This window comes from Mauremys mutica, chromosome 24 (assembly GCF_020497125.1).
Source record: "Mauremys mutica isolate MM-2020 ecotype Southern chromosome 24, ASM2049712v1, whole genome shotgun sequence".
Classification (NCBI taxonomy): Eukaryota; Metazoa; Chordata; order Testudines; family Geoemydidae; genus Mauremys; species Mauremys mutica.
The window spans coordinates 3182698-3202628 of record NC_059095.1 but is presented as its reverse complement, the minus strand read 5'-3'; the positions used below and the strand labels follow the sequence as shown (position 1 = coordinate 3202628).

At 45.2% G+C, this 19931-nt stretch overlaps 3 protein-coding genes across 10 annotated transcripts in view; 2 read left to right on the top strand and 1 right to left on the bottom strand.

The window, feature by feature from the left end:
* The window catches only part of ABHD8 (abhydrolase domain containing 8), a 30084-nt gene extending 24504 nt beyond the window's left edge, over positions 1-5580 (bottom strand). The window contains exons 1-2 of one of the 6 annotated variants that reach the window (XM_044998368.1): positions 5455-5580; positions 3772-3929 (exon numbers count right to left, since the gene is read on the bottom strand). In XM_044998368.1, the coding sequence (XP_044854303.1) occupies positions 3772-3793 (22 nt within the window). In that variant the 5' untranslated portion in view covers positions 3794-3929; positions 5455-5580. Of the gene's footprint in view, positions 1-409; positions 775-3771; positions 4702-5285; positions 5391-5415; positions 5435-5454 lie in introns of those variants that run through there. The other 5 variants (XM_044998370.1, XM_044998371.1, XM_044998369.1 and 2 more) reach the window with 5 other exon arrangements.
* On the top strand, positions 5496-6906 carry MRPL34 (mitochondrial ribosomal protein L34). Its single transcript, XM_044998375.1, has 2 exons — positions 5496-5653; positions 6265-6906. Exons 1-2 carry the CDS (start codon positions 5496-5498, stop codon positions 6575-6577), a joined length of 471 nt encoding a protein of 156 aa, XP_044854310.1. The 3' UTR covers positions 6578-6906.
* Positions 6907-11151: 4245 nt separating this feature from the next.
* On the top strand, positions 11152-19202 carry DDA1 (DET1 and DDB1 associated 1). Of its 3 annotated transcripts, none has more exons than XM_044998630.1 (5): positions 11152-11337; positions 16522-16602; positions 17088-17139; positions 17501-17562; positions 18864-19202. In XM_044998630.1, the coding sequence occupies exons 1-5, from the start codon at positions 11335-11337 to the stop codon at positions 18972-18974; spliced, it is 309 nt and encodes a 102-aa protein (XP_044854565.1). In that variant the 5' UTR covers positions 11152-11334; the 3' UTR covers positions 18975-19202. The 3 variants fall into 3 exon arrangements, with proteins under 3 accessions (XP_044854565.1, XP_044854564.1, XP_044854563.1); XM_044998629.1 differs by having other exon boundaries at positions 11163-11271; XM_044998628.1 differs by lacking the exon at positions 11152-11337 and adding an exon at positions 12146-12199.
* The last annotated feature ends 729 nt before the right edge of the window (positions 19203-19931 follow it).

Sequence of the window (19931 nt, the reverse complement as noted above, 5' to 3'; positions counted from 1 at the left end):
CCTCTTTCCCAAACCAAAAATCCAAGCAGATCTGCAACGCACAGCAGCAGTGGTGCCTCGCTCAGAGCCAAAGATAATTTACTGCAATTGCATCACAACAGGAGATGCATGCACCTAAGTTTTGCTGGTGGGTAGCTTTTTCCCCTGCCTAAGCATGCATGGATAATACAGCTATTTATGTGCAAACAGCCTGGCATCACTCGGACAGCTACTGCCTTCCCCTGTTTTCCTGCGATCCGATTTAACGCCTCTCAAATCCCCTTTGATCTTAAGCTTCCGAGTGGGTCTTTTGGCCATTTTGCTCCCCGTGCAGAATACCCCCCTCCTCCTTTCCCCTGTGCCTGACCCAAATCCCAGCTGTACATTCAGGCCCCTGTACAAATAGAGAGAGACGGAACATCATGCTCACCTCATTTATTGACAAGAATGGTCAGCGGTTGAGATTGCAAAGAAAAGGGTTAAATCTTGAAGAAAGCAAAAAAGGGGGCAAGGAGAAAAGCCAAAGGCAGCAGCCGCCAGTGCAAGGAGCTAGCGCTGGCAGGGTGCTCAGCTTGCGAGCTGCTCTGATTACATTTTTGTTTGTTTGTTTCCATGGGCAGTAAGGAGGATGGAGCCTTCCCTTCAGCTAAAATCATCTGCTTTAAAATGGAATCTCTCCTCCCATCTTCTTTCCATGAGCCACAGTGGAGGGGGAAACACCATAGCCTGGCTCTGGGGGATTTTGGGGAGCTATTTGCCCTTGTATTCTGTAGCCATAGAGAAGCCCCCTAAATCCCTCCCACCGAGGAGGCGTTTCACGATGACAGGCAGGAAATCTTACCAATTGAAGCAAACAATCGCCCAACTTACAGCCTACGGAGAGCTTGGGAGAGAAAAAGGGGCAAGGCCTGGCATGGGGGTGGAAAGTGCACCAGTCCTGTTGCCAGTGCTGAAGCTGGGAGCCAGGGCCTTTTTTTTTATCAATTGCATGAGGGCAGTCAGTGTCTCTTGACACAACTCTAAGGAATCTGGCTGTTTGTGACAATTTGGCAGTTAATCTCCTGAAAACACATTACTGCCAAGATTGTTCCAATTCATTCATATGGTTTTATGAGTGTTGCCAACTCTCACGATTTCATCGCAAATATTGGGTGCTTTTCGTAAAGCGGTAGCTCTTGGATTCACATGATTACGTGAGAATCTCAGCTTTCATGTCCAAACAAAAGTAAATTTCTGGCCCTCATTGTTTGTGCAGAAAAGTTTGAAAACATGACCCCCTGAAGAATATGACACTAAAAGCAAATAAAAAGACCCTACAATTATTTTTTTTAAATCTTATGAGTTTTGGGGATAGAGGGGGGGCTGACTCATTTGCTTTGAATGCCTGAGGTTGGTAATATACAAAATGCAAACTCTTCTGACAAGACAGCTATCTTTGCCTTCACCAGTGGAAAGGAATGTTCTGAAAACAAGGCCTTTTCTTTAATGGTCAGACCAGGCAACCGGGAGCCAGGATTCCTGGGTTCTACTCCTGACTGCGCCGACTCATTGTGTGACCTTGGGTGAGTCACTTGGCCTTTTTGTGCCTCAGTTTCCCTGCTCTGTAAAATTAGGATAATTATATTCACCTATACAGGAATGATTGGAGAATTAATTCTGTTTATAAGGTGCCTTGAGGACATTGTTTGTAAAGTATTATTATTTTAAAGGGAGTGTCTGGATTAGATTTTGCGGAGTGGGGGGGAAGATGCTGGCCCTTTATATCTGCTAGCTGGTTCCCCCACCAGTTTGTACTACACTTATTATATTATCATGGTGTCCACTATGGCTATAGAAACGTTTTTCTTATATGGACATGACAGTTAAGGCATCCAAAATCAAAGAGCAATAATGAATAATCAGTTACCTGTGATATAAAGTAACTGAAAGTGTGGAACTGATTATTTTTCCATCCAGTAATCAGTAGCATGGAAACAATTTCTGCTCCACCTATGGATCCACGGCTTGCCGTGAATTACATTTTCCAAATGAAGTTAATGATTTATTTTGTCTCAAGGACTTCAGATCAAATGTGCTCAGTTTACAAGTAAAACAGTGCTTTTTCTAATTACCAGTGCTGCAAACCTAGTAATTCTGATCCAGATAAAGTGTATCATAGGTGTTGGTAACACGTTGCTAATATCAGCAGATATGACTGATACACACAGGAGATAGATTTGTGAAGCAAGTAGATGCAATTCTGAAATTGTCATTTTTCTGACTTCCCCATGTTATTATTAAATTAACCCCTTTCCTGGGCAGCCAGAGCTAAATTGGAACAGGGCCTGATCCTTTCCCCACTGACCTGAATAGTGCAGGATCAAGTCCAGAGAGAAAGAGAGCTCTAACAACTCTGCTGCTGGTTCCCATTAACTTGAAGGAAGAGCCATGAAAACAGGGAGTCTTTCAAATAATCCCTTTTTGTTACTAAAAATTTGAGTTACTAAGTGAAAGTAAAAAACAGTGTATATGACATACTCCAAATCAGCATACAGTGTACCTACATTGGATAATCTGCTGTAGTTTTAATTCCTGCAATAATTCACCAAATAGTTTCATCTGGGGAAATCACGAGTCAGAAAACCTGTCGGCTAGAGTAACTGGCCCAAGAACAGCTGCTTTACAAACATCCAACCTCATTACTCCCCTGGGGAAGTTGTGGTATCATTCCAGGCACAGAGTTGTTTTTTTTTAAGTGACTTAGCTAATATCATAGAGCAGCTCTGCAATGGAGGCAGGAATAGCATCCAGGAGTCCTGACTCCCATTCCCTCCTCTAAGTACAAGACAATATTCATCTCCAATTCTCTTTGTTCTTTGGACAGCTCCAGTTATTCCAATAACAGGATCAGGGAATGAAAGCACTATTCCAGGCATATATATAGTGAGTCCACAATTAAGTGATAATCCTAAGAGGCCTAGCAATGAGGAAAAGGGCAAAGCATCTCCTGCAGCCATAACGAGCACCAAGCCTGTGCACTTTTGTGTCACTTCCACTGCACAACCCTGTGCCTCTCAAATTGGTGCTTCAATCCTAGAGCTAACAGAAGCAAAGAAACAGCCCAGAACTGTTCCCAGCAAAATAATTTTGACAGAAAAGGTATTAAGAGTTTTTTAATAATCCATCATGGCAAAGAGCCCACAGCCCTGTGTGTTGTGGTGACGTCGGATACACTAGGGTGCCAGACAGCCAGTTCTGTGCTTCTATCTCCTTTTCTGAGGGATGAGGAACAGGGACAGAGAGAGACGTGATAAGAACAACGGAAGAGATCATATAAATGCAAATTATTATTTAAAGTCAGTTGTATCTAGTAGTTAGAACAGGGAAGGCTGGGAGTCAGGACTCCTAAGTTCTACTATTCCTTGCTGTAGGTGCATGTGTGGTCCAGGGGTTAAAGTAGGGGAACGGCATCTTTTCACAGCTCTGCCATTGACTCTGCACAGCCTGAGGTAAATCTCCTCTCTGTGCTTCAATGCCCCTGTCTGAAAAATGGAGACACACCTACCTGAAGGAGGGAATGGGGATTGGAAGGCTCAATTCATTGTTCGCAACCTGCTTTGGGTAACATGTGTAAGTGCATCAGGCACCCCACCACTATTGAAATTAAAGGGAGATGGGTGCCTAACTCCCATAGGCTTTTTAAAAAACTTCACCCTTCAATGCCACTGCACGAAGGCATCATACATGGATAAGGGATTCTATGAAATATTATTATTGCACAGTGTGTAATATGACAGATGAGGAGCTACTTACCCCGTGGGGGAGAGGGGAACATCTCACGCTGTGGTTAAGGCATCACATACAGAAGCTTTGCTTAGCTGATGCTTAATTCAGATCCTTTCCAGGCACCAAACTCTTGTGTTATAAGACACAAAACGTCAACCACTTCATTTTCACTCACTGCCTTCACCCTATGCAATAAACAACTTTGAATGAGATCTGGCTTTTCAAAGGTGACTTACTAACAATAGTCTTCATCCTTGTTTATGTGAGACCATTGGCCTGATTTTTCAGAGATTCTAAGCATCCCCATATTGAGATCAATGAAGGCAGAAGGATCAGCCCCATTGATATCTCATGACTTGAACCTCTGGCAGGTCTAAACTCAGGGCTCCAGAGGTGAACAGCAAATTGCAGTAATTCACTTCACCACACAGGGCCAAATCCAGCACTTCTGTAAGCTGATCAACCCCACTGAACCCAATGAGAGTTGCACCAGGGTTAAATCTGGCCTTTAGTGCACCATTTAAAGGCCAGATTGGGATTTCTGTAGCTGCACCTTGCACCACTGGTTCATACTGGGCCTTTGGCTCCATAAAAGGTTGTGCCCTCTCCTGTTGCTGTGTGCCCCAGGTGCAAATGAAATTTCATGCAGGATTCTTTGGCAGGAACTGGAGAGATGTTTTGGGGTGGTTGTCCCCACCCTCTCCAGGAAACTCCCACTTTAACTAGACTAAGGCCACTATCTTGCAAGTCATTCTATGTGGACAGCCTCCTGTACCTGCACGGAGCTTGTGGCAATTCCTAGCCTCCCGCATCTCTAACTATTACAGGGGAGAACCCAAGAGTACTGACTCCCCTGCTCTAACCCACTAGACCCCACAGCCAGGGGGAGAGCCCAGGAGTCCTGGCTCCCAGTCCCTCCACTCTAACCCCTAGACTCCACTCCCCCCATAGCTGGGACAGAACCCAGGAGTCCGGGCTCCCAGTCCCTCCACTCTAACCACTAAACCCCACTCCCTCCCCATAGCTGGGACAGAACCCAGGAGTCCGGGCTCCCAGTCCCTCCACTCCACTCCCCCCATAGCTGGGACAGAACCCAGGAGTTCAGGCTCCCAGTCCCTCCACTCTAACCACTAAACCCCACTCCCTCCCCATAGCTGGGACAGAACCCAGGAGTCCGGGCTCCCAGTCCCTCCACTCCACTCCCCCCATAGCTGGGACAGAACCAGGAGTCCGGGCTCCCAGTCCCTCCACTCTAACCACTAGACCCCACTCCCCCCATAGCTGGGATAGAACCCAGGAGTCCAGGCTCCCAGTCCCTCCACTCTAACCACTAGACTCCACTCCCCCCATAGCTGGGACAGAACCAGGAGTCCGGGCTCCCAGTCCCTCCACTCTAACCACTAAACCCCACTCCCTCCCCATAGCTGGGATAGAACCCAGGAGTCCGGGCTCCCAGTCCCTCCACTCTAACCACTAAACCCCACTCCCTCCCCATAGCTGGGACAGAACCCAGGAGTCCGGGCTCCCCGGCTTTAACCCACAGGCCACCCTCCTTCAGGGCAGGGGGCGGGGCCCGCTTCCATGGCGACCCCCGGCCCGTGTGGGGGTCTGAGGAAACAGGGCAAGGCGGGAACACCGGGCCAGCCGGCCAGGGCCTGGGGCTCAGCACACCCCGCGGAGCGCCTCGCCTTGGCACGGAGAACTACAAACCCCAGAAGCCCTTGCGGCCTCGGCGTGACACCGAGGCCTATATGTCCCAGAAGCCCTTGCGGCGCCCCAGCCCCGCGCGGCCGTGGGTTGCGATAGGCCCGGCGGCGGGAGCCAATAGGCCCGGGCGTTGTTGCGGGGGGATGATGGCTTTCTTCACAGGCCGCCTGGGCCGCCTCTGGCCTCTGCGTCCCGCGGGCAGGTAACGCGCGGCTGCCGGAGACCCCCCCCACCCCAGGGGGGCTGAGTGCGTGGGGGGGGCAGGCCGGGAGGGGAGGCTGACAAAGGGGGCCTGGAAATGGGGTGAGGGAGGCAGGGCAGAAAAAGGGGGACTCAGGAGGGGAGATAGGGGGTGAGGGGGGGTCAGGGCAGAGGAAGGGGGACTGGAAATGGGGCGAGTGGAAGCTGAGGGCAGGAGAGAGGGGGTAAGCGTGGCTGGGAGGAAGGGGGGGGCTGGCTGCAGATGGGAGGTCAGAAGCAGTGACGACTCTCTGATCAGAGGGGTGCTGTGTGTCCCTGCACTGGCAGAGCCAAGAGAGCGATGGATGACCGCAGTGGGGGGCGGGAGAGCGTGGTACCCTTGGCAAAACTGTTGCCGAAGCAGGGCCAGCATCTCTCTTCACTCTGTTTGGCTCGAGTGAATTATCAGAGGCCCTTATTTAACCAGTTATACCTCCAAAATTGCATTTTTAGAATGAAGCTCCAAACAGCCCACCGTACTGTGTTTTACACATGGTGCTTAGATTCCAAACTCTGTAGGTCATTGTCTTACTTCCTGTTAACCTCTTTCTATTGTTTTTTCACTCTACCAAGATTCTTCCTGCTGCAGCACGTTACAGCCTCCCCCTCGCAGCCCAGGACAATTTCCATCCTCTCAGATGCTTTGGGGCAGCCTCCAAGCACCAGCCTGTCCTTCAGATCTGCAGGCATCTTCCAAAGCATCCCTAGACACCTGTCACCATGGAGCCTTCAACAAATACGCACCAAGGCACGGGGGAATGAATATCAGCCAAAGAACCTCAAGCGCAAGCGGACCCATGGCTGGATCAAGCGTATTAGTACTCCCAGTGGGATCGAGGTGATCCTCCGACGCATGCTGAAATGCAGGAAATCACTGAGCCACTGAGTGTTGTAGCTGCAGGATCTGTTGAGCATGAAATGTTTCAGTCAAGTCTGAATAATCATCCACAGCTCAGACCTTTAGAGTGAACCAGCCGCCTTCTCTATGTAACACCCATGAGCGACTGACTATTCCCATCATGTTATAACATGTGGTGAAGAATTATTGAGTGCTACTTTGACAGATGTGGGACGCTGCTTTTCTTTTCCACTGGCTTCACTTGATGGCTAATTATTTTTAATGGCAAAATTATTACAACTGGTGGGAGTAGTTCTAAGGTAAAAATTGTGCATCCATGAGGCGTAATTACAAAATAATAAAAAAAATCATATCAAGCTTCCTGCATTAAGTTTGTTAATGCAAAGCTATAGGGGGAAAAAAACTGTTTTATTTCTCTTTTTTTCTTGTGGGAGTAGCAGGCACACTTTCTTCTTGCTCTAGAAGCCTTAAGGGATGAGTTTTCAATCTGTGGATGTGCAATTAGCGTTAACCACAAGACAAGGTCTGTGACTACTCCCCAATGTACCCAGCGAACAGTATGCTGTAGACTCCACTCCCCTCTCCCTGTGTTACTCACTAAGGACCCTATCATGCAATGTGCTGAGTGCCCTCAGAGCCGTTTGAAGAAAATGAGCACCTTGCATGACTGGAGCCTAAAGCTAGCATGGGGTAGGGTTCTTTTTTCTGTCAGTTTAGGGCCAAATCTTGCAAAGGAATATGTGCCCATGAAGAGTTCCGTTGCAGAAAGTCCAGGCAGCCACAGACTTAATTGCAGGATCTGAACCTAGTGGTGGAGCTGCAGTCCTGTTATAAACTACAGCAGCAGTACATGTTGGTTTTGTTTTCCTATTGCTCTGTTAGCAAGAATTCCTTTTGTAATTGGGTAAAGATTCCAATGCCCAGCTTCTTAATGGCACCTGAAAAGTGCCCCAACACCTCACTTAGCAAACTTTGGCTTAGTCTGCTGCTGTGTGGGGGTGAAATTCACATCTGTGCCCAAGAGCCCATGCAAGGCCCCTCTGCATTGCCTAAGTTTTCCACTTAGTCCCTCAGTTTAATACTCCTTGGAGCATAGGCTTTGCAAAGACCTTCTGTACTAGGGTAAATTTCACACTGAGTGTGAGGCTGTGAAAGCTTTTAAGAACAGAATCTACAGTCTATTTTCAGGATTCTCTAAATACGTGGATCAAAATGCAGGTTTTGTTCAATTTAAAAAAAATTGACATTGAATAGAAATGTCCCCATGGTATCTTAATTAAAACAATTTTTGATTTAAAAAACCTATGTAAACATTCCTCTAAGCTGTTGCAAATGCAAGCATAAAACAGACTTTAAAGCTGACAAGTTTTAATTTCCCTCTCCAAGTTTAATGCAGTGTGACAAGTATGCATGGCTTACTTGAGGGGAAATTAGATGCAAAAACTACCACTAATGCAGCAGTAAAGGTGAGATTCATGTTCATGATATTCAGGAAATTCCAGAGATTGAGATTTTCACTTTGTGGTAGAAAATCTCAATCTCTGGAATTTCCTGTTAGCTAGATTAACAATCAATACAGGAAGGCCTGGAGCCACAAAGTGCCCATTATAGGTTCCTTACTCATCAGGGACTGAGCTTGAGAGCTCTTGAGCTGATTTTATAAACCTTTCAAGATGACTGTTAAAAATGTTGGCCTTGATACTTGAAAGTGGAGAGGAGCCTGAACCTCTTTGGGACAGCATGTGGGGCCAAGAGTTGGGGCCTGTCTGACACAGCTCTCACGCATGTCATCTTCTTCCAGAAGAAGTTCAACAATATAACTTCCTTTCCCAGACTCCCTAGCAGCTGGGGGAATCATATGTAGAAGTCTCCAGGAACACCAGTCATGGTCATTTCCAGAGCCCTCAATTTGAAAAATGGGATCCAATAGGAAGAAGGTGGTCAGTTGTGCTCTGGAGTCAGCTGTAGGGGAACCTAAGAGCAGAACTAATAATTCAACACCCCAAACATCTGACAGCCCCTCTGCCTATGATAAACAATCAGTTTGGCATGATCCCTGAGAGGATTACTAACTAGTACAATGGTTGGTACCATACCAATTCTGTAGCTACTGAGATGGCTGGCTGGGGCGAGCGAGTTTTTTGTGGGGAGGGACCTTGTTCATTTGGGACCTGTTCAAGGAGCACAACATACCATTTTATTAAAGGTTGTGCTCCTCTCCAGAGGCATGTAGGCAGGGTGCAACTTATAAATAGAAGGATTATGTTGCTTTCCCTTTCCCCTGATAACAGCCTCTGTTTATTGCATTTCAAGCATACTTTAATAATGAAAGAGAAACAGGATGAAGGAAGCTGGATGACTGGGAATGACTTGGGACTCTTAAGCAAAGACTGCCAACTGTACATGATTTTTCGGAGTCTTGTGATGTGCAAAAATGCCTGCTAGGGCCCAATACTATTTTTTTTGTGCAAGGATCTCAAAGTACTGTGCTAATTATTTAAGCCTCACAACCCCCAATGGCAGAGAGAGATCATTCTCCCTATTTGTCAGAAGAGGAAACTAAGGCACAGGCTGAATTTAAGACAGGGCTGAGCAACTACAGCTTCCATTTAATGGGAGATTCAGGTCTGCAGCACTGCTGAAAAGTCACTTATCTAAGACCACAGCTGGAATCAGAACTCAGCAGCTCCTTGATCTCAGGACAGTGTGCAGACACCACAGTGCCTATCTTAAAAGGCCCTGGTGCGCTTCCTTGAAATGAAGGGACTCCTACAGAGCGTAATTCCAACTGTGTTTATAACCCATGTAATATTGACCTCCTGAGGTCCCTTCCAACCCTGGTATTCTATGATTCTATATGCAGAAAGCAAAGTCCAGTTGAAAGAAGTCCAGCAAAACACCTGCCAACTCAGCCAGAGAAAGGATGGAAAAAGGCGTTAGTAAGAGGCAACAGTTTTTATAACATATTTTCTGTCCTTTTTTTTTTAATGGATCTTTTGCATGGAATGTGGAGAAATTAGAGGTGGAGGATACTAACGCTATCAGATCAGTGGCCAATGCAGGATTGTTTCCCACAGTTTATTTGCCTGGGGTTTGGCAAGTCCTAGTTTTAAATGCCTCTGTTTAGGAAGCTTCCACTCTTTCAGGAGTAATTTCTCACAGCCTAATTGAATACTCATCCTTAGGAACTTTCCCCAGTGTTCAGTCTAATGTCCCATTTAGCCTAAGCCAAAGTTTTATATGAGTGGGGTGGCAGCATCTGTTCTTCATATTTTGTTTTTCGTCTGATGTCAAGCTGCTTTTTAGGAGTTTAGCTATCGTATCTTAAATTGACCTTTGCTGTGGCAACTCCTAGGATATGGGACAGGTTCTCAGGAAGTCTTTGTCTCAGTTCATTGCTCCTCATTTTCAAAATTAACCCGAAAATGTTGTTTGCATTGGTGTTTTTCATGTTAGCCCCTTTGCGGGATGCTTCCTCATTTGTCAAATATGGGTCATTCCCCCAGCTAATGGCACCAGTTCCTGTGGAATGGGTATGAAGATGTCCCCTTGGCCCACATGGAAGGTAGTGATGGTGAATCACTTCCCTCAATGGCATTGTTAGTGACAACAAATGTACAACAGGCCACCAGGAATTTAGCACTGGAGATTGACCAAATGATCCTGTCAGCTGTAATTGCTACAGCGAGTGGAGAACACCTATGAAATAGCTTATTTTTTATTACTGATTTAATACTGATTATTGACCTTAACAGTCTTGATTTAGGGTCAGATCTGACAATCAGATCAAGTAGCACTGAACTGTTGTATATCCCTCCCTCTGATGTACCTTGTGTCTTTTGTTAATCCTTTCTCTGATCAGCCTTCAAGGTCATTGGTGCAGGGACCTGTCTTATTACATGTCTGTATTGCAATGTGCCCAACACATTTTGAGTGTTATCCAAATAACTCATATAGATTATTCAGAGATAATTAATTTTTGACTCATTCTAAAAGATTAAATATTCTAGACTTTTGCCCCAATGTTGCAAGCTTCTTCACCCAGGCAGACCTCTGCACCCCTTAATGGGACACTTTGTGGATACAGGGGTTTGCCCAGGCACAGCAGCTTGCACGATCAGAGCTTTATTAATGAATTGAGTTCTTAATTACGAGTGCTTGATAATCAATGACATAATTTTAGTGATTTTGATTATGAAATATTGGTTATTAATGTTTACTATTTGGAATCTATGGCTGTTTGATAAAATGGTGGTGGTTATTATAAGCCATTACTGATAGGTTAATTCATTATAATTAGTAACATATAATTGACTAATTATGACTTGAATACTGATGCTTATTAATAATTGATTATCATGTGTTGTTGCATATATATTATTCATTATTAAATACTTGTTTGTTAAGAACGAACCATAAATTATTACTGTATTGATCCTGGCAGCAGCCAATGGCCTCCTTCATGGGAAGTGGGAAGCCAGGTGTTTGTTACTGGGACTACAGCTCCCATGTAGCAGCGCGGCCGGCCCCACATCCGGGTCCTTTCCTCTTCCTCCCGCGAGCCTTAGGGGCCAGGGCGGGCATTTCCTGCCTCAAGCTCAATGGCTATTTTCTTGGCAGCTTTGAGGGACAGGTCTGGTGGCCAATAGGCCTGCAGTCTTGGGCAGAACCACCCAATGGGAGCGTGCGGATCCGGGCTGAGGGGCGGTCCGGGCAAGGAGGCAAGTTAGGCTGAGGAGTGGGCTTTTAGAAGTTGCCGTGCGGCTGAGGCAGCGGCGGGGAAGATGGTAGGTGGCTTGTGCCCCCCCCTCCGCCCCCGATACAAAATGGCGGGTGGGGGAGGCGGGGTGCCAGGGCTGCAGCAGCCTCAGTAGCCATGGGGACCCCCGGGAGAGGGCCCGCCCCCGGCCTGAGTGGGGCGAGGCTCCCCTGGGGTGGGGCCGCCACGGACACCCCCCCCCCCGTCCGGCGGCTGGGCGGTGGGGCAGGCGCCCTGAGGGGAGGTGGTGTGAGGGGAGCCCCCCAGCAGCCATGGGCCTCGCCTCTCAGGGCAGAGCCTTCGCCCCCCTGCAACGCCCCCCAGGGCCAGCACCTTCGGGGGGGGGCAGCCACGGCACCCAGGCCCCCCCGTCCATGGGATTTCCCTAGGAGGGGTGTCAGCCCCCCCCCTTCCCCAAGCAGCAGTTTCTGGGCCTGCTTGTTCAGGGGAGAGGGGTGACTTTTGGGGTGCGGGGCGTGACTGGGGGAGGGGCTGCAGTAGCCGTAGGCTTCCTGGTCGCCTTCCCTTGCAGCCATATGACCCTCCCTAGGGAAAGGGCTTCAGTGTTTCCTTCCTGGGCCTGGTTAGCGGGGAAGGGAGGGGGGGGGGGAGAATCGCAGCCCCCTTCAGGCCGAAAGCCTGAGGTAGCTGGGCTCGGGGGTGGGGCTCCTGCATCTGCGGTTCTCTCCGCCCCCCACCCCCGGCTTCATCTTCAGCATCTCCACACACACCCCTCCCCCCGGGGCCTGATGTGTCTGAGCGGGATTGCTGCGTTCCCTCCTTAGGATGGAGGGACTGGGGCAGATATGGCCTCTCCATCTCTCTGCTTAGAGCTGTGGGCTCCAGCCGTAATGGGATTTTTGGTCACATTCTCAGGAAACTGCTTGGAGGTGGGGTCTTGCTGACACGGGAGAGGCAGATACAGCCTTGTCTCTGCCTCCCTCCTCAAAGCAATAGCAGTGGGAAACGAGAGAGAGAATCTCTAGGCAGCAGCGTAGTCACAGTTGCATCTGGGGTTATTGCTGTGGCACCTTCCCCCAAAATAAATGGGGAAATGCCTCAAATTTGAGGATCTGCTTCATTTCTTGACTCAGGAGATTCCTTAGCTCTTTTGGTTTGACCAGGGCATTTTCCCCCTTTGCCCTAAGGAGAAGAAAAAGGCAGAAAGCTGAAGTAGAGAAGTGCCCCCTTTGAATGTGTCGGCAGCTTTTTTTAGAATCACTTTTGTTTTCCTGCTAATATCTCAGTTATGGTGGTTGCCCAGTAAACACTTCCAGTGGTGTTGGAGTTGAATCATTCAAATAACTTCTGCCCTGGGAAAAAATAGGGTGGTGGCTAGTAACCAGGGAAACTCCAGCTCTCACTTGTTCCCATTAGACTGGAGCTAAGGTATCTTGGTGCTGCATGTAGTGTTAAATGACTAGCTAGATTCCTGTTTGCAGGTGTGTAATTCTTTGGCCTGCACAAGTCTGGTGTCTGTCTTGCATTTGTCATTTTTAATTCGAGAAGCTGAACAATTAAACAAAATCTGCAGAAATTATTCCTTTAAAAAAGATCCTGCATGATTTTCATACCATTAATTTAATGGCTGTCATTTTGAGGCTTCATCCTATATTTGGACTCTCATAATCCGAGATGCTTAAATGTGGGGACAGCTGTGGCACCTAGAAACACATTACCATGATAGTAATTAACTAGGGTGCTTGCCACCCCCTCTTATTCTGGGGGTGAGGGGAGGGAAGAACTGCTTCTTTTGGATGTTTGATCAGTTTTTATTGCCCTCTGTCAAAATGGATTCCAACTGTGTTCTTTACAATAATTGATTCACTGTTTAAATGGCATTTGTACATTAGTAGGTCAAAACGTATAATGTGTGAATGGGGGCATGACAGAATAATTGAAAACCAATGTTGCTTTAAGCTGTCTTGCAACCTGTCTAAAGCAGTGCTAAGGAGTTTATTTCGTATCTTGGAGAAATATTTAGCCCTCATCTTTAAGTACTTATAATGGTTCTCAGTGGGGAAGCAACATTGCTTTTTAGTGGATGAAGGGGAAAGTATCCATGTTATGAACATATGCTGTGTGTGATACAATCCCATTTCAGGCCCAGTAGTCTCACTCTTTATGTAGATAGCCTTACTTTAGAATTCATCAGGAGCCAAGACCAGCTTTTCAGTTTTCTGCCCCCATTTCCTGAATAAAATTACTAGTTCTGTTCTATATATTTTGTGTAAAGTCAAGGAGTGCTACAGAAACGTGGTGATGTCTTGGGGTCCTAACAGTTGGCACACACAGCAGAATCTGAAAACAAGTTTAAGCTCTACTGGAATAGAAATAAAGACCAATTTAGATCATGCTTTTATTGTGCTAGTCGTTGTACAGAGAACCAAGAACCTGCCCTGAAGAGCTGGCAAGCGCTAGATAGACAAGGCAGATAAACGATGGGAGAAAGGAAGTAGTATTGTCCCCATTTTACAGATGGGCAAAAGAGGTTCATTATTTGCTCATGGTTGCACAAAAAGTCTGGCAGAACTGGAAACTGAGACCCAATTGGTTGAGTCTAAGTCCAGTGCTGTAATCATAGGACTGTTTTTCTCCTAAAAGCAAGTTTGGGAGGGAATAAATTTGGAAACCTTAATGTAATTAACTTTTCTTAAAACAAGATCAAAGTATAAATAGTGCTTTGGAGATGTCTTGACTAGAGCCCATTGCTTTGAATAAGCTATAACAGTTACAAACAGAAAAGTAATTGTTCCCGTTGAGAGATTTTTAACTCCTTCCACGACAGCAGCATTACAGGAGGACTCTATCTTCTCCTTGTTGCATGCGACATGGGTTGAATAATTCTGCTCATTAGAATTATCTGCTGCTTTGCTAATCTTTAGAGTTGCTTCTAAAAAAGATAATATATTAAGCTTATATTGTAAGTTCTGGAGCAGGGTCTGTCTCTTTGTTACATGCATGTGTTGTGCCTAGCATAATGGGGCCATAATCCTTGACTGGGGCCTCTAGCCTTGACTCCAGTGCAGATATTAAATCTCCTTTTAGAGATAGGGGTTTAGGCTAGTTATTTTCCTTCGTGGCCTTTCATACACTCATCTTCCTTACTTATTTTAAGGACCCACAATTCATGGATCAGGACCCCATGTTAATAAGCACTGTACAAACACACAAAAAAAGACAATTCCTTCCCCAAAGAGTGTACTTAATGGCTTCTTGTGATATCTGTCCCCTTGCTCCTGCTACTTAAAAGATGCAGCTGTTGTCAGGAGTCTTTCTTTTGTGACTGAAGAGGCTTCAGAGTGGTTCTGGATCTGGTATACTGCTGAGTTGATTACCATAATGCCACCTTTATTGCTTTTAAGACAAACACCCCTCCATCCATATGAGTTTAGCTTGGTTAACTGGGGCCTGGTCTACATTGGGGTGGGGTGGGGTGTCGATGTAAGATACGTCGACTTCAGCTACGGTATTCCTGTAGCTGAAATTGCGTATCTTATTCCGACTTACCTCCTGTCCTCACGGCGTGTGATTGACGGCCGTGGCTCCTCTGTCGACTCCACTACCACGCTTGCTCTGGTGGAGTTCCGGAGTCGACGGGGAGCGCGTTCGGGGATCGATATATCGTGTCTCGTCTAGACGCAATATATTGATCCCCGATAAATTGATTGCTATTCGCCATACGGCAGGTAGTCTGGACGTACCCTGGGGGTAAAGGGCCTCTTCAGGGCCACTGCTGCTGTTATGCTGGAATGCTTCTTGTGAGGCAATGCTGCTGTTGATCAAGTGTGTTATTCTGCTATGAAGACTGAACCAGTCCTCCTCAAGAACTTGAGATTCTTTGCATGGAAGTCACCACGGATTGTGGGCTGGATCCTGCACACAATTACCATTGACACCACCAGGAGTTACCTCTGTGCAAGGGCTGCAGGATTAGACCATTGAGGCTGTGTAGTTCTTTTGCCTTACTGAGACTGGCTCCTTTGTGTTTATGCAGCTCTAGTAACAGCTGTCAGTTTGACACTGCATCCTAGGCCTCTTCTGTGCTGAGGATTTTATCTGCTGGTGTAGCTATACTGGTGTAGGCACCTAGTGTGCAGATTGTGTCGTGAGTTGCATTGGTAAGTTTCATCAGAGAGGTTTAAGTAGATATACATATATTCTATGGGGTTGCCTCAGTGTAGCTACCTCATTTGAGAACTCAGCTCATTTTAATGAGTAAACACCCTTTGCAGAATAATTATGATGTATTAGGTGGAAGGTTAATAGTTCTGCTGTCAGGTTCCCTCACTTTTCAGGCCATAACAAATCCAGAGTGTTGGCATTAAGGATGTGTTTTGGCTGTTGAGATCTTTTAGATAGATGGCTGCTTGCTACAGGTTGGGCAAATTAATTCTTTCCTACTTATTCCCTTTGCTTTACTGAGTACAGAGTGATTCAGTATTTCATTGCGCAGTTACAGGTCTGTCTCTAAGTAAAACTCAAAGACACAGTCAAGTCAAAATTGGTCCAGAACTTTAGCAAAGTGAAACCAAAATAAATGCTGCTGTGATTTTTTTTTTTAATTTAATTAAACTTTGCAAGTCAAATGTAACAGCATTGTACTAGTGCATATGAGCCAAGAAATCAAAGCTGCTTGTATTTAAAAGTAAAAATATCGATCTATTTTCATTGTTCAAGCTGAGATACAAAAGAGTATGCAACGTAAATAGCTCAAGTTTTGTTTTAATCTAACCTATTTAAGAGCACTAATTTTCTTTAAATGATTAACTTGACAATTGCTCCCTTTTAAATCAGTCATTATGCCTCTTAAGAAGTGATTTCCCCAGTTTACCATCCTGGTCTTAAAAATGAGACCTTACTGCACATCTACATTTAACTAGTTTTGTTGTTTAAAAAAAAAAAAGCCCTCCCCATCAAAATGGATGTAGCTACAACAGAGCCTTTCACTGGAGATTCATACGTCACTTAGGTTGGGGAAATAGAGATGAGATGTACACATAGGACTGCAGGATTTGTTTTAAGAAAACCAGTGTTCGTTCTGAATATTTGGTATTTGACCTCATAGCTGTCAACATACTTCCAAATGTTTTTTTTTTTTTTAAAAGGAAGCATTATTGACATGTGCAACTCCCTTGAACTTTTTGCTCATCCACTAATTTTTTCTTTACTTGCTTCACTGTTTAACCAAAGCCGTCTTCTGTCATTTTAGGCAGATTTTTTGAAAGGATTACCAGTCTACAACAAAAGCAACTTCAGTAGATTTCATGCAGACTCTGTATGTAAAGCATCGGTGAGTATTATATCTAAATTCAATCTGTCAGAGGACACTGGTGCTTCGTATGGCCTCTAACTGGGCCTTGGGTCTCTCTTAAAATAAGTTATTACTGGTATCATCATGAGCTACAAAACTGCTCATCTGAGATTGGAATCCTAGGAGGGGAGATTTCCCAGACATGAAGTTAATGTACTTCAGAAAAATGCAATATCAGCAGAGCCAAAGCTGTGTGGCATTCCCTCCCCATGTTTTTACATTCTTAGTTTAACATTGGGACTGGGGCGCATATATGATAAATGGACCTCTTTTTACATGTGAAAGAATTTGTAGCTGCATGGTTCAGTGAGACTGTGGTATACTGCATTGCCACAATTTTATAGCATTGCAGTTGAGATGAACTTGCTGTCAGGACTGAGATCGTTCAGCAGCCCTTAGTTGTATGTGGAAATTTTGTGTGTTTGTTTTTCCTCTGCACTGTAACGATTCTAATACTTCTACAGAACAGAAGACCGTCAGTATATCTTCCCACAAGGGAATATCCATCTGAACAAAGTAAGTATGCTCCTTCTATGTTTGACGCTTCAAGTGTACTGGAACTTTTATTTTGTGTTTAATGTTAAAAAATCTGGCATGTGCTCAATCTCATTTGATAGCACAAAACAGAATTGTTTTTTAAATCTGTGTCAGATTTATGTGGCTCAAAAGAGTACAGATGCTTAACTTTTGTGTCCGCTTTTGCACATCTTTTTCTCTTTCCTTATTGAATGATTGTACGGACAATTAAAATGACAATGATGCTAAGTGCTAACCTTCTTAAAAGGTTCAGTACCTGTATGAAGTCTTGGTCACTGTAGTTTGTTTTAAATATTATCTCTTAGAAATGCCTTCAGAGTGTGTGTTCTTTCTTCAACAGTCATAGTAACAGAAAAGACAAACATACTTTTGCGTTATCTACATCAGCAATGGGACAAAAAGGTATGACTATTTTTAAATTTAAAACTTCATATCTGGTTTTAAAGTGCAATTTGTTTTGGTTGCTTCTACTGTGTGACCACCAATGCCTGTAATTAGTCATGGAAAATACATAGATACTAAATTAAGTGGAAGACTGAGCCAACCGTGGATTTCTCAATTCTACCAGAAAGTGCTTGTGATAAATTTTCTATCCATGGTAGACTTTGTTCTCACTCTTCATATTCTAGAAAGAGAAAAGATGGTCCAATGACTAAGGTGGTAGCTTAGAATTGGGAGGTCTCAGTTTGATTTTTGCCACAGACTTTCTGCATGACCTTGGGCAAGTCACTTAGCCTCTTTGTGCCTCAGTTCCGCATCTGTAAAATGAGGATTTTTGGGGGGTACACTTGAGACCATAGTCTTTTATTAGACTGATAGGACAGGAGAGTGGGAGCCACAACTCCTGGGTTCTTTTTCTGGCTCTGCTGTTGACACATTCAAAGGCACCCAGTGAATCATTTCCACGTACTGACCTGTAAAATCATATATCTTGCTTACCTCACAGGGTCACATTAATAGTACATGCCAGGTGTACATGTGTTATAAAAAGTTCCTAGCACACACCCTGCCTCCGAGTTTGTGCTCTACAGGCACAAGTGGGTACAATACAAGACACACACCGTGAGGAATGGTCATAGCCACAAAGCTTCCCAGAGCAGATGTAACGTGTTTGGGAGGAGTACATGAAAGCTGTTCCAGAGGTACAGAGCAGCAAGAAAGCAGGTCGGAGGCAGGGAGTGGGTGAAGGAGAGACAAGGAGCAACTGAGAGAAGTTTGGGCAAAGCATAGAGATGGAGGAGGAGTTGAAAGGGGAAACATAGATGGGAGCAGAGTTGTTAGGGGTCTGAAGCTGATGAGGTGCTTCAGAGTGATGATGGAAGCCAGTTGGGAGGTTTGAGAAGTTCAGAGACTGGATCAGAGCAACAGGAGAAAAAGAGGGTCTTATTAAAGTTTATAAAGCACTTGAGCTCCTTGGAATAAAAAGAAGCTAAGAACAAAGGATTGTCCTTTAGCAGCTCTGCTGGGGCAGGAGAGCATTTTACAAGGACAATTCAGTACATAATATAGTCCAGCTTTGGACAGAACTCTGGTGTTCACGAGAAGATGCCTCTGCTAGTTCATCTACATCAGCATCTTCCCTCCCAAAGACTTTTACCAACTACTTACGCAAGATGTATCATTCAGTATGGAAATGTAGCCGTCTCTGGAGTGGAATGTTGTGGAGGACTTCATTGACGTACCTTTCTCTTTGCTTCAATCAGAATGCAGCAAAGAAGAGAGATCAAGAGCAAGTGGAAATAGAAGGTGAGAATTCGGCACCACCACGGAAAATTGCCCGGACAGACAGCCAGGACATGAATGAGGACACTTAAACTCTTGCTCTCTCCTACACTATTTTGCAGGCGCTTCCTGTTTTGTCTCAAAATGTGTAAATTTCCGCGCCCCTTCCCCCCCCTCCACTATGCAGCCCAAACCACTTCTGACTTCATAGGAGCCAATGTATTTATTTTTTCTCCAGTTTTTATTTATGCTGTAAAACTTACGGAGCAATCGATGGTGGAACAAGTCAGCAAATGATGTAGTGTAACTTTAATCCTTTTTAAAAAAAACCAACCCCATACATTATCACTTTTCCAGATTTTGTTAAACCTGTTGCTTAATTAACCCAGTTTGCCATGGAAGCCTGGAGAGGAGACATGACTTTATGGCATGCAAATTCCAGTGGTATAGGCTTTCTGATCCATATACCCACTGGTATATTACAGTAGTCAACTCTGTATTGGCTGTAACCAGTCTAGCAGGAATTTTTTTTGGCGGGGGGGGGGAATGAGGGGGCTCATCCGCTCTGAAATGTTGATCCTAAAATCAGCACTGTACTAGGAAATCCTGGGGGTCATTAGGGTTATGCTGATCTTATCAAATGTGGTCAACTTGATAGAACAGTTTTTTTTGTTCAGCAGCATATGTTATCACACGCATCAATGGTCATGGAGAATTCAAGTGACAGGTGTGTTGCTTTGGTTGCTCTTACATTTTAACAGCCTTTTGGTCTTGAATGGACTGGTATGTGCAACTTCTCCATTGGAATAAAAAGGATACTTTTATCCTACTGAGTATTTGATCAACAGTGTCTTTAAAATGGCAGCAGGTGGAATGGAATTGGTAGGTCTACCTTATAATCGTATTTGTTAAATTTGAGAATCAAATTGGGTACAGCTTGGCATCTAGATTGAGAGAAAGGAAATAGCCAACCAGTGATTCTGAAAAATCGTATATTGCATGACTGGAGCTGAGTCCAGGACTTCTGGATGCAAAGTAGCTGAACAAAA